General features: G+C 41.6%; 1 protein-coding gene, 1 long non-coding RNA gene, 38 other non-coding genes and 4 pseudogenes across 40 annotated transcripts; 1 reads left to right on the top strand and 43 right to left on the bottom strand.

Annotated features, from left to right (window-relative positions):
- LOC149092433 (uncharacterized) lies at nucleotides 1-898 on the bottom strand. Its single transcript, XM_089256695.1, has 3 exons — nucleotides 511-898; nucleotides 277-450; nucleotides 1-221 (listed from the first exon to the last, which is right to left on the bottom strand). The coding sequence occupies exons 1-3, from the start codon at nucleotides 766-768 to the stop codon at nucleotides 51-53; spliced, it is 603 nt and encodes a 200-aa protein (XP_089112821.1). The 5' UTR covers nucleotides 769-898; the 3' UTR covers nucleotides 1-50.
- Nucleotides 899-1,416: 518 nt separating this feature from the next.
- LOC149092432 (uncharacterized) lies at nucleotides 1,417-2,256 on the top strand. Its single transcript, XR_016196249.1, has 2 exons — nucleotides 1,417-1,668; nucleotides 1,785-2,256. It is a non-coding gene; the product is annotated as an uncharacterized LOC149092432 (long non-coding RNA).
- Nucleotides 2,257-3,101: 845 nt separating this feature from the next.
- LOC149092431 (5S ribosomal RNA) lies at nucleotides 3,102-3,220 on the bottom strand. The gene has a single exon (XR_016196291.1). It is a non-coding gene; the product is annotated as a 5S ribosomal RNA (ribosomal RNA).
- Nucleotides 3,221-3,563: 343 nt separating this feature from the next.
- On the bottom strand, nucleotides 3,564-3,682 carry LOC149092430 (5S ribosomal RNA). Its single transcript, XR_016196290.1, has one exon. It is a non-coding gene; the product is annotated as a 5S ribosomal RNA (ribosomal RNA).
- A 342-nt stretch (nucleotides 3,683-4,024) lies between these two features.
- LOC149092429 (5S ribosomal RNA) lies at nucleotides 4,025-4,143 on the bottom strand. Its single transcript, XR_016196289.1, has one exon. It is a non-coding gene; the product is annotated as a 5S ribosomal RNA (ribosomal RNA).
- A 342-nt stretch (nucleotides 4,144-4,485) lies between these two features.
- On the bottom strand, nucleotides 4,486-4,604 carry LOC149092428 (5S ribosomal RNA). Its single transcript, XR_016196288.1, has one exon. It is a non-coding gene; the product is annotated as a 5S ribosomal RNA (ribosomal RNA).
- Nucleotides 4,605-4,946: 342 nt separating this feature from the next.
- Nucleotides 4,947-5,065, bottom strand: LOC149092427 (5S ribosomal RNA). The gene has a single exon (XR_016196287.1). It is a non-coding gene; the product is annotated as a 5S ribosomal RNA (ribosomal RNA).
- A 342-nt stretch (nucleotides 5,066-5,407) lies between these two features.
- LOC149092426 (5S ribosomal RNA) lies at nucleotides 5,408-5,526 on the bottom strand. Its single transcript, XR_016196286.1, has one exon. It is a non-coding gene; the product is annotated as a 5S ribosomal RNA (ribosomal RNA).
- Nucleotides 5,527-5,868: 342 nt separating this feature from the next.
- On the bottom strand, nucleotides 5,869-5,987 carry LOC149092425 (5S ribosomal RNA). Its single transcript, XR_016196285.1, has one exon. It is a non-coding gene; the product is annotated as a 5S ribosomal RNA (ribosomal RNA).
- A 331-nt stretch (nucleotides 5,988-6,318) lies between these two features.
- LOC149092424 (5S ribosomal RNA) lies at nucleotides 6,319-6,437 on the bottom strand. The gene has a single exon (XR_016196306.1). It is a non-coding gene; the product is annotated as a 5S ribosomal RNA (ribosomal RNA).
- A 342-nt stretch (nucleotides 6,438-6,779) lies between these two features.
- On the bottom strand, nucleotides 6,780-6,898 carry LOC149092423 (5S ribosomal RNA). Its single transcript, XR_016196296.1, has one exon. It is a non-coding gene; the product is annotated as a 5S ribosomal RNA (ribosomal RNA).
- Nucleotides 6,899-7,241: 343 nt separating this feature from the next.
- LOC149092422 (5S ribosomal RNA) lies at nucleotides 7,242-7,360 on the bottom strand. The gene has a single exon (XR_016196284.1). It is a non-coding gene; the product is annotated as a 5S ribosomal RNA (ribosomal RNA).
- Nucleotides 7,361-7,702: 342 nt separating this feature from the next.
- Nucleotides 7,703-7,821, bottom strand: LOC149092421 (5S ribosomal RNA). The gene has a single exon (XR_016196283.1). It is a non-coding gene; the product is annotated as a 5S ribosomal RNA (ribosomal RNA).
- Nucleotides 7,822-8,163: 342 nt separating this feature from the next.
- LOC149092420 (5S ribosomal RNA) lies at nucleotides 8,164-8,282 on the bottom strand. The gene has a single exon (XR_016196282.1). It is a non-coding gene; the product is annotated as a 5S ribosomal RNA (ribosomal RNA).
- Nucleotides 8,283-8,613: 331 nt separating this feature from the next.
- LOC149092419 (5S ribosomal RNA) lies at nucleotides 8,614-8,732 on the bottom strand. Its single transcript, XR_016196305.1, has one exon. It is a non-coding gene; the product is annotated as a 5S ribosomal RNA (ribosomal RNA).
- Nucleotides 8,733-9,074: 342 nt separating this feature from the next.
- On the bottom strand, nucleotides 9,075-9,193 carry LOC149092418 (5S ribosomal RNA). Its single transcript, XR_016196295.1, has one exon. It is a non-coding gene; the product is annotated as a 5S ribosomal RNA (ribosomal RNA).
- Nucleotides 9,194-9,536: 343 nt separating this feature from the next.
- Nucleotides 9,537-9,655, bottom strand: LOC149092417 (5S ribosomal RNA). The gene has a single exon (XR_016196281.1). It is a non-coding gene; the product is annotated as a 5S ribosomal RNA (ribosomal RNA).
- Nucleotides 9,656-9,997: 342 nt separating this feature from the next.
- Nucleotides 9,998-10,116, bottom strand: LOC149092416 (5S ribosomal RNA). The gene has a single exon (XR_016196280.1). It is a non-coding gene; the product is annotated as a 5S ribosomal RNA (ribosomal RNA).
- A 343-nt stretch (nucleotides 10,117-10,459) lies between these two features.
- On the bottom strand, nucleotides 10,460-10,578 carry LOC149092415 (5S ribosomal RNA). The gene has a single exon (XR_016196279.1). It is a non-coding gene; the product is annotated as a 5S ribosomal RNA (ribosomal RNA).
- Nucleotides 10,579-10,920: 342 nt separating this feature from the next.
- Nucleotides 10,921-11,039, bottom strand: LOC149092414 (5S ribosomal RNA). Its single transcript, XR_016196278.1, has one exon. It is a non-coding gene; the product is annotated as a 5S ribosomal RNA (ribosomal RNA).
- A 330-nt stretch (nucleotides 11,040-11,369) lies between these two features.
- LOC149092413 (5S ribosomal RNA) lies at nucleotides 11,370-11,488 on the bottom strand. The gene has a single exon (XR_016196277.1). It is a non-coding gene; the product is annotated as a 5S ribosomal RNA (ribosomal RNA).
- Nucleotides 11,489-11,830: 342 nt separating this feature from the next.
- On the bottom strand, nucleotides 11,831-11,949 carry LOC149092412 (5S ribosomal RNA). The gene has a single exon (XR_016196276.1). It is a non-coding gene; the product is annotated as a 5S ribosomal RNA (ribosomal RNA).
- A 342-nt stretch (nucleotides 11,950-12,291) lies between these two features.
- On the bottom strand, nucleotides 12,292-12,410 carry LOC149092411 (5S ribosomal RNA). Its single transcript, XR_016196275.1, has one exon. It is a non-coding gene; the product is annotated as a 5S ribosomal RNA (ribosomal RNA).
- Nucleotides 12,411-12,753: 343 nt separating this feature from the next.
- LOC149092410 (5S ribosomal RNA) lies at nucleotides 12,754-12,872 on the bottom strand. The gene has a single exon (XR_016196274.1). It is a non-coding gene; the product is annotated as a 5S ribosomal RNA (ribosomal RNA).
- Nucleotides 12,873-13,214: 342 nt separating this feature from the next.
- LOC149092409 (5S ribosomal RNA) lies at nucleotides 13,215-13,333 on the bottom strand. The gene has a single exon (XR_016196273.1). It is a non-coding gene; the product is annotated as a 5S ribosomal RNA (ribosomal RNA).
- A 342-nt stretch (nucleotides 13,334-13,675) lies between these two features.
- On the bottom strand, nucleotides 13,676-13,794 carry LOC149092408 (5S ribosomal RNA). The gene has a single exon (XR_016196272.1). It is a non-coding gene; the product is annotated as a 5S ribosomal RNA (ribosomal RNA).
- Nucleotides 13,795-14,125: 331 nt separating this feature from the next.
- LOC149092407 (5S ribosomal RNA) lies at nucleotides 14,126-14,244 on the bottom strand. The gene has a single exon (XR_016196304.1). It is a non-coding gene; the product is annotated as a 5S ribosomal RNA (ribosomal RNA).
- Nucleotides 14,245-14,586: 342 nt separating this feature from the next.
- Nucleotides 14,587-14,705, bottom strand: LOC149092406 (5S ribosomal RNA). The gene has a single exon (XR_016196294.1). It is a non-coding gene; the product is annotated as a 5S ribosomal RNA (ribosomal RNA).
- Nucleotides 14,706-15,047: 342 nt separating this feature from the next.
- On the bottom strand, nucleotides 15,048-15,166 carry LOC149092405 (5S ribosomal RNA). The gene has a single exon (XR_016196271.1). It is a non-coding gene; the product is annotated as a 5S ribosomal RNA (ribosomal RNA).
- Nucleotides 15,167-15,508: 342 nt separating this feature from the next.
- LOC149092404 (5S ribosomal RNA) lies at nucleotides 15,509-15,627 on the bottom strand (annotated as a pseudogene).
- Nucleotides 15,628-15,969: 342 nt separating this feature from the next.
- On the bottom strand, nucleotides 15,970-16,088 carry LOC149092403 (5S ribosomal RNA). The gene has a single exon (XR_016196293.1). It is a non-coding gene; the product is annotated as a 5S ribosomal RNA (ribosomal RNA).
- Nucleotides 16,089-16,431: 343 nt separating this feature from the next.
- Nucleotides 16,432-16,550, bottom strand: LOC149092402 (5S ribosomal RNA). Its single transcript, XR_016196270.1, has one exon. It is a non-coding gene; the product is annotated as a 5S ribosomal RNA (ribosomal RNA).
- Nucleotides 16,551-16,893: 343 nt separating this feature from the next.
- On the bottom strand, nucleotides 16,894-17,012 carry LOC149092401 (5S ribosomal RNA). Its single transcript, XR_016196269.1, has one exon. It is a non-coding gene; the product is annotated as a 5S ribosomal RNA (ribosomal RNA).
- A 342-nt stretch (nucleotides 17,013-17,354) lies between these two features.
- On the bottom strand, nucleotides 17,355-17,473 carry LOC149092400 (5S ribosomal RNA). Its single transcript, XR_016196268.1, has one exon. It is a non-coding gene; the product is annotated as a 5S ribosomal RNA (ribosomal RNA).
- Nucleotides 17,474-17,815: 342 nt separating this feature from the next.
- LOC149092399 (5S ribosomal RNA) lies at nucleotides 17,816-17,934 on the bottom strand (annotated as a pseudogene).
- A 342-nt stretch (nucleotides 17,935-18,276) lies between these two features.
- On the bottom strand, nucleotides 18,277-18,395 carry LOC149092398 (5S ribosomal RNA). The gene has a single exon (XR_016196267.1). It is a non-coding gene; the product is annotated as a 5S ribosomal RNA (ribosomal RNA).
- Nucleotides 18,396-18,737: 342 nt separating this feature from the next.
- LOC149092397 (5S ribosomal RNA) lies at nucleotides 18,738-18,856 on the bottom strand (annotated as a pseudogene).
- Nucleotides 18,857-19,187: 331 nt separating this feature from the next.
- On the bottom strand, nucleotides 19,188-19,306 carry LOC149092396 (5S ribosomal RNA). The gene has a single exon (XR_016196303.1). It is a non-coding gene; the product is annotated as a 5S ribosomal RNA (ribosomal RNA).
- Nucleotides 19,307-19,648: 342 nt separating this feature from the next.
- On the bottom strand, nucleotides 19,649-19,767 carry LOC149092395 (5S ribosomal RNA). Its single transcript, XR_016196292.1, has one exon. It is a non-coding gene; the product is annotated as a 5S ribosomal RNA (ribosomal RNA).
- A 343-nt stretch (nucleotides 19,768-20,110) lies between these two features.
- Nucleotides 20,111-20,229, bottom strand: LOC149092394 (5S ribosomal RNA). Its single transcript, XR_016196266.1, has one exon. It is a non-coding gene; the product is annotated as a 5S ribosomal RNA (ribosomal RNA).
- Nucleotides 20,230-20,571: 342 nt separating this feature from the next.
- LOC149092393 (5S ribosomal RNA) lies at nucleotides 20,572-20,690 on the bottom strand. Its single transcript, XR_016196340.1, has one exon. It is a non-coding gene; the product is annotated as a 5S ribosomal RNA (ribosomal RNA).
- A 342-nt stretch (nucleotides 20,691-21,032) lies between these two features.
- Nucleotides 21,033-21,151, bottom strand: LOC149092392 (5S ribosomal RNA). Its single transcript, XR_016196339.1, has one exon. It is a non-coding gene; the product is annotated as a 5S ribosomal RNA (ribosomal RNA).
- Nucleotides 21,152-21,493: 342 nt separating this feature from the next.
- Nucleotides 21,494-21,612, bottom strand: LOC149092391 (5S ribosomal RNA; annotated as a pseudogene).
- Nucleotides 21,613-21,954: 342 nt separating this feature from the next.
- On the bottom strand, nucleotides 21,955-22,073 carry LOC149092390 (5S ribosomal RNA). The gene has a single exon (XR_016196338.1). It is a non-coding gene; the product is annotated as a 5S ribosomal RNA (ribosomal RNA).
- Between the last annotated feature and the right edge of the window lie 402 nt (nucleotides 22,074-22,475).

The raw sequence follows: 22,475 nt of genomic DNA, 5'->3' as shown, positions 1-22,475 counted from the left end.
ATTGTTCATTGTAGTTCATTGTTAAACAAAGTACATGCCTTTGTCCTTATCTACAGCCTGTGAACGTCGCCCTCTACCTCGAAGCAGATGTATGTGTCACGCTGCACATTGTTAGAGTCAAAGGCTTTTAATGTGGTAGTGAACTTGTAGCGGCCATTTATGGGCATTCCATTGGATTCCACTGTCACATTTATGTTAAAAGGCTCGTGAATCACTGTAATCTATGTGAAATGAATTATCATTAATTGGGGAAAAGTAAAGTCGTAGTATACCTACTCCTGGGTAAAAGATTTTGTGCCTGACGTCTTCCCTATTAATTATATGGCTTGTCCAATACTTGTAAAAATAAAGATTCCTGTCGAACAGAGCTGCTATAAAGTCGCGGATTTTCATGTTGTATGGTGTTTGCTGCCACGTTCCACGATCATATTTACACGATGAAAAAGAGGCCTAAGATAATGAAAATATTAATTATGGCTTTCAATCATATATTATAAGAGAGAAAAGGACTTGAATGCGATCCCCAGCTTTAATCATCCAGATGTAAGTAGCATTTCCCGAAGCTAATGTGATATCATCATGCATGGAAAATGTCATTTTTGACATATCGGCCAGCCCATTAATATCGAGAACATTGCTTTTTGTATTTGGACACTCGTTAAAGAAACCGTCGTTTACAGGAACGAATATATACTTTAGAGCAGTCGAACGAATCGCCAATGAAATCACGATACACAATGAGTAGAGAAACTTCATGTTGTCCCACATCGTTTGCCTTCAGTTTCCCAATGGTATTTATGCAGTACGGTTTGGCACTTTTATATCTCAAATTTAATTGCATATGTTATTCGAATCATTGGATGGTAATCAAACATTTTTGTCCGATCGCACCAAATAATAAGGCGATGGAGATGTTACTAATCATTAAACATACTATTTTTATCGAATAAATCTAACTAAAGCTCACATTTCCGTTCTGATGTCAAGTGATTTATCACGCGATGCCAATAACGACATCGCACGAATCACACGATTCCATTTCCATTTCCTTTCAGAGGTATGTAATTATGATCTTGATATGACCTTAACAATAACTCACCATTAAAAGCTTTCTAGCTCAAAATCGGATCCATTATATCATAGCGTTTTATAGATCCCAGATAATGTATCAGCAAGATCTTATCAGTCTATTAGTTTTATTGGTATCATTATTTATTAGCACATACCAACAAGTAAACATTTCAAATATCAAGTCAGGGTATCGCCAAGCCGAGCAGTCTCGACTAGACTCTTCTTACTTGTTTGTCATGAATCGTGTGTAGTAATTGATAAATACTTATTTATGAAAGTAGTTTAGATAAGTAGGCTTCTCTGATTTCAAGCATTTTGAGACGCCTCGCTGAAAATACAATAGAGGATTGCTCTTAACAGAAAATATCTAGTAGCTATAGTTTATAATATGTCGTTTTATTCCTTTATACATGAATAAATTTGGATCTGACTGTCAGAGTCTCGCTTTGTTTCATTCAGTGCTCGCAGATGTGAAAAGAATAAAGTTCAAGTATTAAAAGCTGAACGGCCAATATTGAATTGCTTTGCATTGGGTCTTTGTTGTCTCGGCTGATCGCCGCCGTGGAGCATACGTCCGACGCCCGCCAGGAGTACAGGGTAAGGCTACGTTTGTCTGACAGTTTAGTAATGAATTTTTAAGCTCTGACCAGCTTGAAAATTCAATTACCTGGATTTGCTTTATGAACGCGACTAGCATTTCATTTGCCCTAAAGGTCAAACATCTGCCCGCCACGTCCCAATCTCTGGCGCATGCCGAAGCTCTCGGCACTCCACTATAATAATGAAAACGGACAAGTGAAAGTAAACGAGCTAAATTGAAAGGACAGCCGGCAACAATGACTGCCAAAGAATTGTATTTCACACCTCTCTGCACCTAATAATGTGATTCACATAGCGTTATTTTTTCTTGCCAATATTCAAGTGAAACCATATTGAGCCCATCTAGGCAACTTCGGCCTAGCACATTGTTCATCTTTACTCACTCGTTGTGACAAAAAGTCAATATACAAAATTCGAGCTATGTCATGCTGGCAACAAAAGACAAAATGTAAGTCTGGAAAAACTTGCGAATGCGGAATATTTAATATCTAAATTTTAACTAAAATCGAAATTCTATAAGGTACATACGAATATACATTAAAAATTTATCGACTCCATCGACTTTAAAGATGTAACAGATATAAATTGATTACTGATATACGATAATTTTTTAATCGATCAAACATAACGGGACGAGCTATCGATTTTTTAAGAAATCCGTGTATCACGATTTAGGAACAAAAATTTAAAGTATCTAACTCTTATATCTTCATTTAAGCATACGGACAGACGGGCAGACAGAAAGGGCTAAATTGACTATTCACCCTGATCAAAAATATAAAATTCGGCGACTTTACCCCTAAAGGCGACCTTACCTCTACAACTGTAGATGTACATAATTAACAAGTAAGAAAGCTCTAGTCGAGACTGCTCGACTACGAGATTCCTGAACCCTACAAGCAAACTGATATTTCAATAATAGTGAGCAAACACACCCACACGCACACACATACACGCATACAAACAAATACACGCACACACATACACATACGAATAAACACACGCATACCCACACACACACGCATATACAGGCGATTGCGCTTTGGTTGCGCTGCAGTGTTGGCAATATAATGAGAACTTATTTGTTGAATAATTTAATTTCTAGACGTACGATCGTAATTAAACTCTCAGAACGTAATCATAATGCTTAAATGTATGTGTATACCGGGTGAGGGGTAAATTTTAACAAAAACCGAAATTGTATAAAATTCATCTAAATATACATTTTAAATTTGGAGACTCTAGCTTGCAAGATGTAGGAGATATAATTATTTAAGGTCTGCCACGCCTCCTTCTGCCTTTAACATACATTTCAACAAAACCATTATAGCCTGATTTCCCATTTTCAATGGGTTCAGGGTATAATAAGACGATATTCGAAATAGAGAAATATGAAGATGGCGTGAAAAGTAAAAAAGTGTTTTGGACGATGCCAACAACACGCGGTGTTCCCAAGCGGTCCCCCATCTAAGTACTAACCGCGCCCGACGCTGCTTAATTTCGGTGATCGGACGAGAACCGATGTACTCAGCGTGGTATGGTCGTTGGCGACAGCTATACGGCTAGCGAACGAACATGAAGGCGTAACTGAGGAACAACATGAAGTAAATCCTTGGCCACTTTAAATAAACGCTATGTGCGCCATGGTGAAGGCCCATTGGGCAGCAAAGCAAAATTAACAACGACGAAACGAAATCTCACAAATGGGTATGATGTGGTGGCCAAATGGAGTCAAATTGGCAATTGGAATATTAATTGACGCTTTAAATGTAAATATAATGAATATTTCTAGGGAGACACAATTTTGCAAATTTTTAAAATTTTAAATAAGACGATATTCGAAGTAGAGAAATATGAAGATGGCGTGAAAAGTAAAAAAGTGTTTTGGACGATGCCAACAACACGCGGTGTTCCCAAGCGGTCCCCCATCTAAGTACTAACCGCGCCCGACGCTGCTTAATTTCGGTGATCGGACGAGAACCGATGTACTCAGCGTGGTATGGTCGTTGGCGACAGCTATACGGCTAGCGAACGAACATGAAGGCGTAACTGAGGAACAACATGGAGTAAATCCTTGGCCACTTTAAATGAACGCTATGTGCGCCATGGTAAAGGCCCATTGGGCAGCAAAGCAAAATAACAACGACGAAACGAAATCTCACAAATGGGTATGATGTGGTGGCCAAATGGAGTCAAATTGGCAATTGGAATATTAATTGACGCTTTAAATGTAAATATAATGAATATTTCTAGGGAGACACAATTTTGCAAATTTTTAAAATTTTAAATAAGACGATATTCGAAGTAGAGAAATATGAAGATGGCGTGAAAAGTAAAAAAGTGTTTTGGACGATGCCAACAACACGCGGTGTTCCCAAGCGGTCCCCCATCTAAGTACTAACCGCGCCCGACGCTGCTTAATTTCGGTGATCGGACGAGAACCGATGTACTCAGCGTGGTATGGTCGTTGGCGACAGCTATACGGCTAGCGAACGAACATGAAGGCGTAACTGAGGAACAACATGGAGTAAATCCTTGGCCACTTTAAATGAACGCTATGTGCGCCATGGTAAAGGCCCATTGGGCAGCAAAGCAAAATAACAACGACGAAACGAAATCTCACAAATGGGTATGATGTGGTGGCCAAATGGAGTCAAATTGGCAATTGGAATATTAATTGACGCTTTAAATGTAAATATAATGAATATTTCTAGGGAGACACAATTTTGCAAATTTTTAAAATTTTAAATAAGACGATATTTGAAGTAGAGAAATATGAAGATGGCGTGAAAAGTAAAAAAGTGTTTTGGACGATGCCAACAACACGCGGTGTTCCCAAGCGGTCCCCCATCTAAGTACTAACCGCGCCCGACGCTGCTTAATTTCGGTGATCGGACGAGAACCGATGTACTCAGCGTGGTATGGTCGTTGGCGACAGCTATACGGCTAGCGAACGAACATGAAGGCGTAACTGAGGAACAACATGGAGTAAATCCTTGGCCACTTTAGATGAACGCTATGTGCGCCATGGTGAAGGCCCATTGGGCAGCAAAGCAAAATAACAACGACGAAACGAAATCTCACAAATGGGTATGATGTGGTGGCCAAATGGGGTCAAATTGGCAATTGGAATATTAATTGACGCTTTAAATGTAAATATAATGAATATTTCTAGGGAGACACAATTTTGCAAATTTTTAAAATTTTAAATAAGACGATATTTGAAGTAGAGAAATATGAAGATGGCGTGAAAAGTAAAAAAGTGTTTTGGACGATGCCAACAACACGCGGTGTTCCCAAGCGGTCCCCCATCTAAGTACTAACCGCGCCCGACGCTGCTTAATTTCGGTGATCGGACGAGAACCGATGTACTCAGCGTGGTATGGTCGTTGGCGACAGCTATACGGCTAGCGAACGAACATGAAGGCGTAACTGAGGAACAACATGGAGTAAATCCTTGGCCACTTTAAATGAACGCTATGTGCGCCATGGTAAAGGCCCATTGGGCAGCAAAGCAAAATAACAACGACGAAACGAAATCTCACAAATGGGTATGATGTGGTGGCCAAATGGAGTCAAATTGGCAATTGGAATATTAATTGACGCTTTAAATGTAAATATAATGAATATTTCCAGGGAGACACAATTTTGCAAATTTTTAAAATTTTAAATAAGACGATATTCGAAGTAGAGAAATATGAAGATGGCGTGAAAAGTAAAAAAGTGTTTTGGACGATGCCAACAACACGCGGTGTTCCCAAGCGGTCCCCCATCTAAGTACTAACCGCGCCCGACGCTGCTTAATTTCGGTGATCGGACGAGAACCGATGTACTCAGCGTGGTATGGTCGTTGGCGACAGCTATACGGCTAGCGAACGAACATGAAGGCGTAACTGAGGAACAACATGGAGTAAATCCTTGGCCACTTTAAATGAACGCTATGTGCGCCATGGTAAAGGCCCATTGGGCAGCAAAGCAAAATAACAACGACGAAACGAAATCTCACAAATGGGTATGATGTGGTGGCCAAATGGAGTCAAATTGGCAATTGGAATATTAATTGACGCTTTAAATGTAAATATAATGAATATTTCTAGGGAGACACAATTTTGCAAATTTTTAAAATTTTAAATAAGACGATATTCGAAGTAGAGAAATATGAAGATGGCGTGAAAAGTAAAAAAGTGTTTTGGACGATGCCAACAACACGCGGTGTTCCCAAGCGGTCCCCCATCTAAGTACTAACCGCGCCCGACGCTGCTTAATTTCGGTGATCGGACGAGAACCGATGTACTCAGCGTGGTATGGTCGTTGGCGACAGCTATACGGCTAGCGAACGAACATGAAGGCGTAACTGAGGAACAACATGGAGTAAATCCTTGGCCACTTTAGATGAACGCTATGTGCGCCATGGTGAAGGCCCATTGGGCAGCAAAGCGAAATAACAACGACGAAACGAAATCTCACAAATGGGTATGATGTGGTGGCCAAATGGGGTCAAATTGGCAATTGGAATATTAAATGTAAATATAATGAATATTTCTAGGGAGACACAATTTTGCAAATTTTTAAAATTTTAAATAAGACGATATTCGAAGTAGAGAAATATGAAGATGGCGTGAAAAGTAAAAAAGTGTTTTGGACGATGGCCAACAACACGCGGTGTTCCCAAGCGGTCCCCCATCTAAGTACTAACCGCGCCCGACGCTGCTTAATTTCGGTGATCGGACGAGAACCGATGTACTCAGCGTGGTATGGTCGTTGGCGACAGCTATGCGGCTAGCGAACGAACATGAAGGCGTAACTGAGGAACAACATGGAGTAAATCCTTGGCCACTTTAAATGAACGCTATGTGCGCCATGGTGAAGGCCCATTGGGCAGCAAAGCAAAATAACAACGACGAAACAAAATCTCACAAATGGGTATGATGTGGTGGCCAAATGTAGTCAAATTGGCAATTGGAATATTAATTGACGCTTTAAATGTAAATATAATGAATATTTCTAGGGAGACACAATTTTGCAAATTTTTAAAATTTTAAATAAGACGATATTTGAAGTAGAGAAATATGAAGATGGCGTGAAAAGTAAAAAAGTGTTTTGGACGATGCCAACAACACGCGGTGTTCCCAAGCGGTCCCCCATCTAAGTACTAACCGCGCCCGACGCTGCTTAATTCCGGTGATCGGACGAGAACCGATGTACTCAGCGTGGTATGGTCGTTGGCGACAGCTATACGGCTAGCGAACGAACATGAAGGCGTAACTGAGGAACAACATGAAGTAAATCCTTGGCCACTTTAAATAAACGCTATGTGCGCCATGGTGAAGGCCCATTGGGCAGCAAAGCAAAATTAACAACGACGAAACGAAATCTCACAAATGGGTATGATGTGGTGGCCAAATGGAGTCAAATTGGCAATTGGAATATTAATTGACGCTTTAAATGTAAATATAATGAATATTTCTAGGGAGACACAATTTTGCAAATTTTTAAAATTTTAAATAAGACGATATTCGAAGTAGAGAAATATGAAGATGGCGTGAAAAGTAAAAAAGTGTTTTGGACGATGCCAACAACACGCGGTGTTCCCAAGCGGTCCCCCATCTAAGTACTAACCGCGCCCGACGCTGCTTAATTTCGGTGATCGGACGAGAACCGATGTACTCAGCGTGGTATGGTCGTTGGCGACAGCTATACGGCTAGCGAACGAACATGAAGGCGTAACTGAGGAACAACATGGAGTAAATCCTTGGCCACTTTAAATGAACGCTATGTGCGCCATGGTAAAGGCCCATTGGGCAGCAAAGCAAAATAACAACGACGAAACGAAATCTCACAAATGGGTATGATGTGGTGGCCAAATGGAGTCAAATTGGCAATTGGAATATTAATTGACGCTTTAAATGTAAATATAATGAATATTTCTAGGGAGACACAATTTTGCAAATTTTTAAAATTTTAAATAAGACGATATTCGAAGTAGAGAAATATGAAGATGGCGTGAAAAGTAAAAAAGTGTTTTGGACGATGCCAACAACACGCGGTGTTCCCAAGCGGTCCCCCATCTAAGTACTAACCGCGCCCGACGCTGCTTAATTTCGGTGATCGGACGAGAACCGATGTACTCAGCGTGGTATGGTCGTTGGCGACAGCTATACGGCTAGCGAACGAACATGAAGGCGTAACTGAGGAACAACATGAAGTAAATCCTTGGCCACTTTAAATAAACGCTATGTGCGCCATGGTAAAGGCCCATTGGGCAGCAAAGCAAAATAACAACGACGAAACGAAATCTCACAAATGGGTATGATGTGGTGGCCAAATGGAGTCAAATTGGCAATTGGAATATTAATTGACGCTTTAAATGTAAATATAATGAATATTTCTAGGGAGACACAATTTTGCAAATTTTTAAAATTTTAAATAAGACGATATTCGAAGTAGAGAAATATGAAGATGGCGTGAAAAGTAAAAAAGTGTTTTGGACGATGCCAACAACACGCGGTGTTCCCAAGCGGTCCCCCATCTAAGTACTAACCGCGCCCGACGCTGCTTAATTTCGGTGATCGGACGAGAACCGATGTACTCAGCGTGGTATGGTCGTTGGCGACAGCTATACGGCTAGCGAACGAACATGAAGGCGTAACTGAGGAACAACATGGAGTAAATCCTTGGCCACTTTAGATGAACGCTATGTGCGCCATGGTGAAGGCCCATTGGGCAGCAAAGCGAAATAACAACGACGAAACGAAATCTCACAAATGGGTATGATGTGGTGGCCAAATGGGGTCAAATTGGCAATTGGAATATTAAATGTAAATATAATGAATATTTCTAGGGAGACACAATTTTGCAAATTTTTAAAATTTTAAATAAGACGATATTCGAAGTAGAGAAATATGAAGATGGCGTGAAAAGTAAAAAAGTGTTTTGGACGATGGCCAACAACACGCGGTGTTCCCAAGCGGTCCCCCATCTAAGTACTAACCGCGCCCGACGCTGCTTAATTTCGGTGATCGGACGAGAACCGATGTACTCAGCGTGGTATGGTCGTTGGCGACAGCTATGCGGCTAGCGAACGAACATGAAGGCGTAACTGAGGAACAACATGGAGTAAATCCTTGGCCACTTTAAATGAACGCTATGTGCGCCATGGTGAAGGCCCATTGGGCAGCAAAGCAAAATAACAACGACGAAACGAAATCTCACAAATGGGTATGATGTGGTGGCCAAATGTAGTCAAATTGGCAATTGGAATATTAATTGACGCTTTAAATGTAAATATAATGAATATTTCTAGGGAGACACAATTTTGCAAATTTTTAAAATTTTAAATAAGACGATATTTGAAGTAGAGAAATATGAAGATGGCGTGAAAAGTAAAAAAGTGTTTTGGACGATGCCAACAACACGCGGTGTTCCCAAGCGGTCCCCCATCTAAGTACTAACCGCGCCCGACGCTGCTTAATTCCGGTGATCGGACGAGAACCGATGTACTCAGCGTGGTATGGTCGTTGGCGACAGCTATACGGCTAGCGAACGAACATGAAGGCGTAACTGAGGAACAACATGAAGTAAATCCTTGGCCACTTTAAATAAACGCTATGTGCGCCATGGTGAAGGCCCATTGGGCAGCAAAGCAAAATTAACAACGACGAAACGAAATCTCACAAATGGGTATGATGTGGTGGCCAAATGGAGTCAAATTGGCAATTGGAATATTAATTGACGCTTTAAATGTAAATATAATGAATATTTCTAGGGAGACACAATTTTGCAAATTTTTAAAATTTTAAATAAGACGATATTTGAAGTAGAGAAATATGAAGATGGCGTGAAAAGTAAAAAAGTGTTTTGGACGATGCCAACAACACGCGGTGTTCCCAAGCGGTCCCCCATCTAAGTACTAACCGCGCCCGACGCTGCTTAATTTCGGTGATCGGACGAGAACCGATGTACTCAGCGTGGTATGGTCGTTGGCGACAGCTATACGGCTAGCGAACGAACATGAAGGCGTAACTGAGGAACAACATGGAGTAAATCCTTGGCCACTTTAGATGAACGCTATGTGCGCCATGGTGAAGGCCCATTGGGCAGCAAAGCAAAATAACAACGACGAAACGAAATCTCACAAATGGGTATGATGTGGTGGCCAAATGTAGTCAAATTGGCAATTGGAATATTAATTGACGCTTTAAATGTAAATATAATGAATATTTCTAGGGAGACACAATTTTGCAAATTTTTAAAATTTTAAATAAGACGATATTCGAAGTAGAGAAATATGAAGATGGCGTGAAAAGTAAAAAAGTGTTTTGGACGATGCCAACAACACGCGGTGTTCCCAAGCGGTCCCCCATCTAAGTACTAACCGCGCCCGACGCTGCTTAATTTCGGTGATCGGACGAGAACCGATGTACTCAGCGTGGTATGGTCGTTGGCGACAGCTATACGGCTAGCGAACGAACATGAAGGCGTAACTGAGGAACAACATGGAGTAAATCCTTGGCCACTTTAAATGAACGCTATGTGCGCCATGGTAAAGGCCCATTGGGCAGCAAAGCAAAATAACAACGACGAAACGAAATCTCACAAATGGGTATGATGTGGTGGCCAAATGGAGTCAAATTGGCAATTGGAATATTAATTGACGCTTTAAATGTAAATATAATGAATATTTCTAGGGAGACACAATTTTGCAAATTTTTAAAATTTTAAATAAGACGATATTCGAAGTAGAGAAATATGAAGATGGCGTGAAAAGTAAAAAAGTGTTTTGGACGATTGCCAACAACACGCGGTGTTCCCAAGCGGTCCCCCATCTAAGTACTAACCGCGCCCGACGCTGCTTAATTTCGGTGATCGGACGAGAACCGATGTACTCAGCGTGGTATGGTCGTTGGCGACAGCTATACGGCTAGCGAACGAACATGAAGGCGTAACTGAGGAACAACATGGAGTAAATCCTTGGCCACTTTAGATGAACGCTATGTGCGCCATGGTGAAGGCCCATTGGGCAGCAAAGCAAAATAACAACGACGAAACGAAATCTCACAAATGGGTATGATGTGGTGGCCAAATGTAGTCAAATTGGCAATTGGAATATTAATTGACGCTTTAAATGTAAATATAATGAATATTTCTAGGGAGACACAATTTTGCAAATTTTTAAAATTTTAAATAAGACGATATTCGAAGTAGAGAAATATGAAGATGGCGTGAAAAGTAAAAAAGTGTTTTGGACGATGCCAACAACACGCGGTGTTCCCAAGCGGTCCCCCATCTAAGTACTAACCGCGCCCGACGCTGCTTAATTTCGGTGATCGGACGAGAACCGATGTACTCAGCGTGGTATGGTCGTTGGCGACAGCTATACGGCTAGCGAACGAACATGAAGGCGTAACTGAGGAACAACATGGAGTAAATCCTTGGCCACTTTAAATGAACGCTATGTGCGCCATGGTAAAGGCCCATTGGGCAGCAAAGCAAAATAACAACGACGAAACGAAATCTCACAAATGGGTATGATGTGGTGGCCAAATGGAGTCAAATTGGCAATTGGAATATTAAATGTAAATATAATGAATATTTCTAGGGAGACACAATTTTGCAAATTTTTAAAATTTTAAATAAGACGATATTTGAAGTAGAGAAATATGAAGATGGCGTGAAAAGTAAAAAAGTGTTTTGGACGATGCCAACAACACGCGGTGTTCCCAAGCGGTCCCCCATCTAAGTACTAACCGCGCCCGACGCTGCTTAATTTCGGTGATCGGACGAGAACCGATGTACTCAGCGTGGTATGGTCGTTGGCGACAGCTATACGGCTAGCGAACGAACATGAAGGCGTAACTGAGGAACAACATGAAGTAAATCCTTGGCCACTTTAAATAAACGCTATGTGCGCCATGGTGAAGGCCCATTGGGCAGCAAAGCAAAATAACAACGACGAAACAAAATCTCACAAATGGGTATGATGTGGTGGCCAAATGTAGTCAAATTGGCAATTGGAATATTAATTGACGCTTTAAATGTAAATATAATGAATATTTCTAGGGAGACACAATTTTGCAAATTTTTAAAATTTTAAATAAGACGATATTTGAAGTAGAGAAATATGAAGATGGCGTGAAAAGTAAAAAAGTGTTTTGGACGATGCCAACAACACGCGGTGTTCCCAAGCGGTCCCCCATCTAAGTACTAACCGCGCCCGACGCTGCTTAATTTCGGTGATCGGACGAGAACCGATGTACTCAGCGTGGTATGGTCGTTGGCGACAGCTATACGGCTAGCGAACGAACATGAAGGCGTAACTGAGGAACAACATGGAGTAAATCCTTGGCCACTTTAGATGAACGCTATGTGCGCCATGGTGAAGGCCCATTGGGCAGCAAAGCAAAATAACAACGACGAAACGAAATCTCACAAATGGGTATGATGTGGTGGCCAAATGTAGTCAAATTGGCAATTGGAATATTAATTGACGCTTTAAATGTAAATATAATGAATATTTCTAGGGAGACACAATTTTGCAAATTTTTAAAATTTTAAATAAGACGATATTCGAAGTAGAGAAATATGAAGATGGCGTGAAAAGTAAAAAAGTGTTTTGGACGATGCCAACAACACGCGGTGTTCCCAAGCGGTCCCCCATCTAAGTACTAACCGCGCCCGACGCTGCTTAATTTCGGTGATCGGACGAGAACCGATGTACTCAGCGTGGTATGGTCGTTGGCGACAGCTATACGGCTAGCGAACGAACATGAAGGCGTAACTGAGGAACAACATGGAGTAAATCCTTGGCCACTTTAAATGAACGCTATGTGCGCCATGGTAAAGGCCCATTGGGCAGCAAAGCAAAATAACAACGACGAAACGAAATCTCACAAATGGGTATGATGTGGTGGCCAAATGGAGTCAAATTGGCAATTGGAATATTAATTGACGCTTTAAATGTAAATATAATGAATATTTCTAGGGAGACACAATTTTGCAAATTTTTAAAATTTTAAATAAGACGATATTCGAAGTAGAGAAATATGAAGATGGCGTGAAAAGTAAAAAAGTGTTTTGGACGATTGCCAACAACACGCGGTGTTCCCAAGCGGTCCCCCATCTAAGTACTAACCGCGCCCGACGCTGCTTAATTTCGGTGATCGGACGAGAACCGATGTACTCAGCGTGGTATGGTCGTTGGCGACAGCTATACGGCTAGCGAACGAACATGAAGGCGTAACTGAGGAACAACATGGAGTAAATCCTTGGCCACTTTAGATGAACGCTATGTGCGCCATGGTGAAGGCCCATTGGGCAGCAAAGCAAAATAACAACGACGAAACGAAATCTCACAAATGGGTATGATGTGGTGGCCAAATGTAGTCAAATTGGCAATTGGAATATTAATTGACGCTTTAAATGTAAATATAATGAATATTTCTAGGGAGACACAATTTTGCAAATTTTTAAAATTTTAAATAAGACGATATTCGAAGTAGAGAAATATGAAGATGGCGTGAAAAGTAAAAAAGTGTTTTGGACGATGCCAACAACACGCGGTGTTCCCAAGCGGTCCCCCATCTAAGTACTAACCGCGCCCGACGCTGCTTAATTTCGGTGATCGGACGAGAACCGATGTACTCAGCGTGGTATGGTCGTTGGCGACAGCTATACGGCTAGCGAACGAACATGAAGGCGTAACTGAGGAACAACATGGAGTAAATCCTTGGCCACTTTAAATGAACGCTATGTGCGCCATGGTAAAGGCCCATTGGGCAGCAAAGCAAAATAACAACGACGAAACGAAATCTCACAAATGGGTATGATGTGGTGGCCAAATGGAGTCAAATTGGCAATTGGAATATTAATTGACGCTTTAAATGTAAATATAATGAATATTTCCAGGGAGACACAATTTTGCAAATTTTTAAAATTTTAAATAAGACGATATTCGAAGTAGAGAAATATGAAGATGGCGTGAAAAGTAAAAAAGTGTTTTGGACGATGCCAACAACACGCGGTGTTCCCAAGCGGTCCCCCATCTAAGTACTAACCGCGCCCGACGCTGCTTAATTTCGGTGATCGGACGAGAACCGATGTACTCAGCGTGGTATGGTCGTTGGCGACAGCTATACGGCTAGCGAACGAACATGAAGGCGTAACTGAGGAACAACATGGAGTAAATCCTTGGCCACTTTAGATGAACGCTATGTGCGCCATGGTGAAGGCCCATTGGGCAGCAAAGCAAAATAACAACGACGAAACGAAATCTCACAAATGGGTATGATGTGGTGGCCAAATGGGGTCAAATTGGCAATTGGAATATTAAATGTAAATATAATGAATATTTCTAGGGAGACACAATTTTGCAAATTTTTAAAATTTTAAATAAGACGATATTCGAAGTAGAGAAATATGAAGATGGCGTGAAAAGTAAAAAAGTGTTTTGGACGATGGCCAACAACACGCGGTGTTCCCAAGCGGTCCCCCATCTAAGTACTAACCGCGCCCGACGCTGCTTAATTTCGGTGATCGGACGAGAACCGATGTACTCAGCGTGGTATGGTCGTTGGCGACAGCTATGCGGCTAGCGAACGAACATGAAGGCGTAACTGAGGAACAACATGGAGTAAATCCTTGGCCACTTTAAATGAACGCTATGTGCGCCATGGTGAAGGCCCATTGGGCAGCAAAGCAAAATAACAACGACGAAACAAAATCTCACAAATGGGTATGATGTGGTGGCCAAATGTAGTCAAATTGGCAATTGGAATATTAATTGACGCTTTAAATGTAAATATAATGAATATTTCTAGGGAGACACAATTTTGCAAATTTTTAAAATTTTAAATAAGACGATATTTGAAGTAGAGAAATATGAAGATGGCGTGAAAAGTAAAAAAGTGTTTTGGACGATGCCAACAACACGCGGTGTTCCCAAGCGGTCCCCCATCTAAGTACTAACCGCGCCCGACGCTGCTTAATTCCGGTGATCGGACGAGAACCGATGTACTCAGCGTGGTATGGTCGTTGGCGACAGCTATACGGCTAGCGAACGAACATGAAGGCGTAACTGAGGAACAACATGGAGTAAATCCTTGGCCACTTTAGATGAACGCTATGTGCGCCATGGTGAAGGCCCATTGGGCAGCAAAGCAAAATAACAACGACGAAACGAAATCTCACAAATGGGTATGATGTGGTGGCCAAATGTAGTCAAATTGGCAATTGGAATATTAATTGACGCTTTAAATGTAAATATAATGAATATTTCTAGGGAGACACAATTTTGCAAATTTTTAAAATTTTAAATAAGACGATATTCGAAGTAGAGAAATATGAAGATGGCGTGAAAAGTAAAAAAGTGTTTTGGACGATGCCAACAACACGCGGTGTTCCCAAGCGGTCCCCCATCTAAGTACTAACCGCGCCCGACGCTGCTTAATTTCGGTGATCGGACGAGAACCGATGTACTCAGCGTGGTATGGTCGTTGGCGACAGATATACGGCTAGCGAACGAACATGAAGGCGTAACTGAGGAACAACATGGAGTAAATCCTTGGCCACTTTAAATGAACGCTATGTGCGCCATGGTGAAGGCCCATTGGGCAGCAAAGCAAAATAACAACGACGAAACGAAATCTCACAAATGGGTATGATGTGGTGGCCAAATGTAGTCAAATTGGCAATTGGAATATTAATTGACGCTTTAAATGTAAATATAATGAATATTTCTAGGGAGACACAATTTTGCAAATTTTTAAAATTTTAAATAAGACGATATTTGAAGTAGAGAAATATGAAGATGGCGTGAAAAGTAAAAAAGTGTTTTGGACGATGCCAACAACACGCGGTGTTCCCAAGCGGTCCCGCATCTAAGTACTAACCGCGCCCGACGCTGCTTAATTTCGGTGATCGGACGAGAACCGATGTACTCAGCGTGGTATGGTCGTTGGCGACAGCTATGCGGCTAGCGAACGAACATGAAGGCGTAACTGAGGAACAACATGGAGTAAATCCTTGGCCACTTTAAATGAACGCTATGTGCGCCATGGTGAAGGCCCATTGGGCAGCAAAGCAAAATAACAACGACGAAACAAAATCTCACAAATGGGTATGATGTGGTGGCCAAATGTAGTCAAATTGGCAATTGGAATATTAATTGACGCTTTAAATGTAAATATAATGAATATTTCTAGGGAGACACAATTTTGCAAATTTTTAAAATTTTAAATAAGACGATATTTGAAGTAGAGAAATATGAAGATGGCGTGAAAAGTAAAAAAGTGTTTTGGACGATGCCAACAACACGCGGTGTTCCCAAGCGGTCCCCCATCTAAGTACTAACCGCGCCCGACGCTGCTTAATTCCGGTGATCGGACGAGAACCGATGTACTCAGCGTGGTATGGTCGTTGGCGACAGCTATACGGCTAGCGAACGAACATGAAGGCGTAACTGAGGAACAACATGAAGTAAATCCTTGGCCACTTTAAATAAACGCTATGTGCGCCATGGTGAAGGCCCATTGGGCAGCAAAGCAAAATTAACAACGACGAAACGAAATCTCACAAATGGGTATGATGTGGTGGCCAAATGGAGTCAAATTGGCAATTGGAATATTAATTGACGCTTTAAATGTAAATATAATGAATATTTCTAGGGAGACACAATTTTGCAAATTTTTAAAATTTTAAATAAGACGATATTTGAAGTAGAGAAATATGAAGATGGCGTGAAAAGTAAAAAAGTGTTTTGGACGATGCCAACAACACGCGGTGTTCCCAAGCGGTCCCCCATCTAAGTACTAACCGCGCCCGACGCTGCTTAATTTCGGTGATCGGACGAGAACCGATGTACTCAGCGTGGTATGGTCGTTGGCGACAGCTATACGGCTAGCGAACGAACATGAAGGCGTAACTGAGGAACAACATGGAGTAAATCCTTGGCCACTTTAGATGAACGCTATGTGCGCCATGGTGAAGGCCCATTGGGCAGCAAAGCAAAATAACAACGACGAAACGAAATCTCACAAATGGGTATGATGTGGTGGCCAAATGTAGTCAAATTGGCAATTGGAATATTAATTGACGCTTTAAATGTAAATATAATGAATATTTCTAGGGAGACACAATTTTGCAAATTTTTAAAATTTTAAATAAGACGATATTCGAAGTAGAGAAATATGAAGATGGCGTGAAAAGTAAAAAAGTGTTTTGGACGATTGCCAACAACACGCGGTGTTCCCAAGCGGTCCCCCATCTAAGTACTAACCGCGCCCGACGCTGCTTAATTTCGGTGATCGGACGAGAACCGATGTACTCAGCGTGGTATGGTCGTTGGCGACAGCTATACGGCTAGCGAACGAACATGAAGGCGTAACTGAGGAACAACATGGAGTAAATCCTTGGCCACTTTAAATGAACGCTATGTGCGCCATGGTGAAGGCCCATTGGGCAGCAAAACAAAATAACAACGACGAAACGAAATCTCACAAATGGGTATGATGTGGTGGCCAAATGGAGTCAAATTGGCAATTGGAATATTAATTGACGCTTTAAATGTAAATATAATGAATATTTCCAGGGAGACACAATTTTGCAAATTTTTAAAATTTTAAATAAGACGATATTCGAAGTAGAGAAATATGAAGATGGCGTGAAAAGTAAAAAAGTGTTTTGGACGATGCCAACAACACGCGGTGTTCCCAAGCGGTCCCCCATCTAAGTACTAACCGCGCCCGACGCTGCTTAATTTCGGTGATCGGACGAGAACCGATGTACTCAGCGTGGTATGGTCGTTGGCGACAGCTATACGGCTAGCGAACGAACATGAAGGCGTAACTGAGGAACAACATGGAGTAAATCCTTGGCCACTTTAAATGAACGCTATGTGCGCCATGGTGAAGGCCCATTGGGCAGCAAAGCAAAATAACAACGACGAAACGAAATCTCACAAATGGGTATGATGTGGTGGCCAAATGTAGTCAAATTGGCAATTGGAATATTAATTGACGCTTTAAATGTAAATATAATGAATATTTCTAGGGAGACACAATTTTGCAAATTTTTAAAATTTTAAATAAGACGATATTTGAAGTAGAGAAATATGAAGATGGCGTGAAAAGTAAAAAAGTGTTTTGGACGATGCCAACAACACGCGGTGTTCCCAAGCGGTCCCGCATCTAAGTACTAACCGCGCCCGACGCTGCTTAATTTCGGTGATCGGACGAGAACCGATGTACTCAGCGTGGTATGGTCGTTGGCGACAGCTATGCGGCTAGCGAACGAACATGAAGGCGTAACTGAGGAACAACATGGAGTAAATCCTTGGCCACTTTAAATGAACGCTATGTGCGCCATGGTGAAGGCCCATTGGGCAGCAAAGCAAAATAACAACGACGAAACAAAATCTCACAAATGGGTATGATGTGGTGGCCAAATGTAGTCAAATTGGCAATTGGAATATTAATTGACGCTTTAAATGTAAATATAATGAATATTTCTAGGGAGACACAATTTTGCAAATTTTTAAAATTTTAAATAAGACGATATTTGAAGTAGAGAAATATGAAGATGGCGTGAAAAGTAAAAAAGTGTTTTGGACGATGCCAACAACACGCGGTGTTCCCAAGCGGTCCCCCATCTAAGTACTAACCGCGCCCGACGCTGCTTAATTTCGGTGATCGGACGAGAACCGATGTACTCAGCGTGGTATGGTCGTTGGCGACAGCTATACGGCTAGCGAACGAACATGAAGGCGTAACTGAGGAACAACATGGAGTAAATCCTTGGCCACTTTAGATGAACGCTATGTGCGCCATGGTGAAGGCCCATTGGGCAGCAAAGCAAAATAACAACGACGAAACGAAATCTCACAAATGGGTATGATGTGGTGGCCAAATGGAGTCAAATTGGCAATTGGAATATTAATTGACGCTTTAAATGTAAATATAATGAATATTTCTAGGGAGACACAATTTTGCAAATTTTTAAAATTTTAAATAAGACGATATTTGAAGTAGAGAAATATGAAGATGGCGTGAAAAGTAAAAAAGTGTTTTGGACGATGCCAACAACACGCGGTGTTCCCAAGCGGTCCCGCATCTAAGTACTAACCGCGCCCGACGCTGCTTAATTTCGGTGATCGGACGAGAACCGATGTACTCAGCGTGGTATGGTCGTTGGCGACAGCTATACGGCTAGCGAACGAACATGAAGGCGTAACTGAGGAACAACATGGAGTAAATCCTTGGCCACTTTAGATGAACGCTATGTGCGCCATGGTGAAGGCCCATTGGGCAGCAAAGCAAAATAACAACGACGAAACGAAATCTCACAAATGGGTATGATGTGGTGGCCAAATGGGGTCAAATTGGCAATTGGAATATTAAATGTAAATATAATGAATATTTCTAGGGAGACACAATTTTGCAAATTTTTAAAATTTTAAATAAGACGATATTCGAAGTAGAGAAATATGAAGATGGCGTGAAAAGTAAAAAAGTGTTTTGGACGATGGCCAACAACACGCGGTGTTCCCAAGCGGTCCCCCATCTAAGTACTAACCGCGCCCGACGCTGCTTAATTTCGGTGATCGGACGAGAACCGATGTACTCAGCGTGGTATGGTCGTTGGCGACAGCTATGCGGCTAGCGAACGAACATGAAGGCGTAACTGAGGAACAACATGGAGTAAATCCTTGGCCACTTTAAATGAACGCTATGTGCGCCATGGTGAAGGCCCATTGGGCAGCAAAGCAAAATAACAACGACGAAACAAAATCTCACAAATGGGTATGATGTGGTGGCCAAATGTAGTCAAATTGGCAATTGGAATATTAATTGACGCTTTAAATGTAAATATAATGAATATTTCTAGGGAGACACAATTTTGCAAATTTTTAAAATTTTAAATAAGACGATATTTGAAGTAGAGAAATATGAAGATGGCGTGAAAAGTAAAAAAGTGTTTTGGACGATGCCAACAACACGCGGTGTTCCCAAGCGGTCCCCCATCTAAGTACTAACCGCGCCCGACGCTGCTTAATTCCGGTGATCGGACGAGAACCGATGTACTCAGCGTGGTATGGTCGTTGGCGACAGCTATACGGCTAGCGAACGAACATGAAGGCGTAACTGAGGAACAACATGAAGTAAATCCTTGGCCACTTTAAATAAACGCTATGTGCGCCATGGTGAAGGCCCATTGGGCAGCAAAGCAAAATTAACAACGACGAAACGAAATCTCACAAATGGGTATGATGTGGTGGCCAAATGGAGTCAAATTGGCAATTGGAATATTAATTGACGCTTTAAATGTAAATATAATGAATATTTCTAGGGAGACACAATTTTGCAAATTTTTAAAATTTTAAATAAGACGATATTTGAAGTAGAGAAATATGAAGATGGCGTGAAAAGTAAAAAAGTGTTTTGGACGATGCCAACAACACGCGGTGTTCCCAAGCGGTCCCCCATCTAAGTACTAACCGCGCCCGACGCTGCTTAATTTCGGTGATCGGACGAGAACCGATGTACTCAGCGTGGTATGGTCGTTGGCGACAGCTATACGGCTAGCGAACGAACATGAAGGCGTAACTGAGGAACAACATGGAGTAAATCCTTGGCCACTTTAGATGAACGCTATGTGCGCCATGGTGAAGGCCCATTGGGCAGCAAAGCAAAATAACAACGACGAAACGAAATCTCACAAATGGGTATGATGTGGTGGCCAAATGTAGTCAAATTGGCAATTGGAATATTAATTGACGCTTTAAATGTAAATATAATGAATATTTCTAGGGAGACACAATTTTGCAAATTTTTAAAATTTTAAATAAGACGATATTCGAAGTAGAGAAATATGAAGATGGCGTGAAAAGTAAAAAAGTGTTTTGGACGATGCCAACAACACGCGGTGTTCCCAAGCGGTCCCCCATCTAAGTACTAACCGCGCCCGACGCTGCTTAATTTCGGTGATCGGACGAGAACCGATGTACTCAGCGTGGTATGGTCGTTGGCGACAGCTATACGGCTAGCGAACGAACATGAAGGCGTAACTGAGGAACAACATGGAGTAAATCCTTGGCCACTTTAGATGAACGCTATGTGCGCCATGGTGAAGGCCCATTGGGCAGCAAAGCAAAATAACAACGACGAAACGAAATCTCACAAATGGGTATGATGTGGTGGCCAAATGGAGTCAAATTGGCAATTGGAATATTAATTGACGCTTTAAATGTAAATATAATGAATATTTCTAGGGAGACACAATTTTGCAAATTTTTAAAATTTTAAATAAGACGATATTCGAAGTAGAGAAATATGAAGATGGCGTGAAAAGTAAAAAAGTGTTTTGGACGATGCCAACAACACGCGGTGTTCCCAAGCGGTCCCCCATCTAAGTACTAACCGCGCCCGACGCTGCTTAATTTCGGTGATCGGACGAGAACCGATGTACTCAGCGTGGTATGGTCGTTGGCGACAGCTATACGGCTAGCGAACGAACATGAAGGCGTAACTGAGGAACAACATGGAGTAAATCCTTGGCCACTTTAAATGAACGCTATGTGCGCCATGGTAAAGGCCCATTGGGCAGCAAAGCAAAATAACAACGACGAAACGAAATCTCACAAATGGGTATGATGTGGTGGCCAAATGGAGTCAAATTGGCAATTGGAATATTAATTGACGCTTTAAATGTAAATATAATGAATATTTCTAGGGAGACACAATTTTGCAAATTTTTAAAATTTTAAATAAGACGATATTTGAAGTAGAGAAATATGAAGATGGCGTGAAAAGTAAAAAAGTGTTTTGGACGATGCCAACAACACGCGGTGTTCCCAAGCGGTCCCGCATCTAAGTACTAACCGCGCCCGACGCTGCTTAATTTCGGTGATCGGACGAGAACCGATGTACTCAGCGTGGTATGGTCGTTGGCGACAGCTATACGGCTAGCGAACGAACATGAAGGCGTAACTGAGGAACAACATGGAGTAAATCCTTGGCCACTTTAAATGAACGCTATGTGCGCCATGGTAAAGGCCCATTGGGCAGCAAAACAAAATAACAACGACGAAACGAAATCTCACAAATGGGTATGATGTGGTGGCCAAATGGAGTCAAATTGGCAATTGGAATATTAATTGACGCTTTAAATGTAAATATAATGAATATTTCTAGGGAGACACAATTTTGCAAATTTTTAAAATTTTAAATAAGACGATATTCGAAGTAGAGAAATATGAAGATGGCGTGAAAAGTAAAAAAGTGTTTTGGACGATGCCAACAACACGCGGTGTTCCCAAGCGGTCCCCCATCTAAGTACTAACCGCGCCCGACGCTGCTTAATTTCGGTGATCGGACGAGAACCGATGTACTCAGCGTGGTATGGTCGTTGGCGACAGCTATACGGCTAGCGAACGAACATGAAGGCGTAACTGAGGAACAACATGGAGTAAATCCTTGGCCACTTTAGATGAACGCTATGTGCGCCATGGTGAAGGCCCATTGGGCAGCAAAGCAAAATAACAACGACGAAACGAAATCTCACAAATGGGTATGATGTGGTGGCCAAATGGAGTCAAATTGGCAATTGGAATATTAATTGACGCTTTAAATGTAAATATAATGAATATTTCTAGGGAGACACAATTTTGCAAATTTTTAAAATTTTAAATAAGACGATATTTGAAGTAGAGAAATATGAAGATGGCGTGAAAAGTAAAAAAGTGTTTTGGACGATGCCAACAACACGCGGTGTTCCCAAGCGGTCCCCCATCTAAGTACTAACCGCGCCCGACC

Source organism: Drosophila navojoa, chromosome 2 (genome assembly GCF_054131105.1).
Source record: "Drosophila navojoa isolate 15081-1374.11 chromosome 2, UAZ_NAV_1.0, whole genome shotgun sequence".
NCBI classification, from domain to species: Eukaryota; Metazoa; Arthropoda; class Insecta; order Diptera; family Drosophilidae; genus Drosophila; species Drosophila navojoa.
Note: the sequence above shows the minus strand (reverse complement) of the source record. Positions and strands in the feature narration are given on the sequence as shown.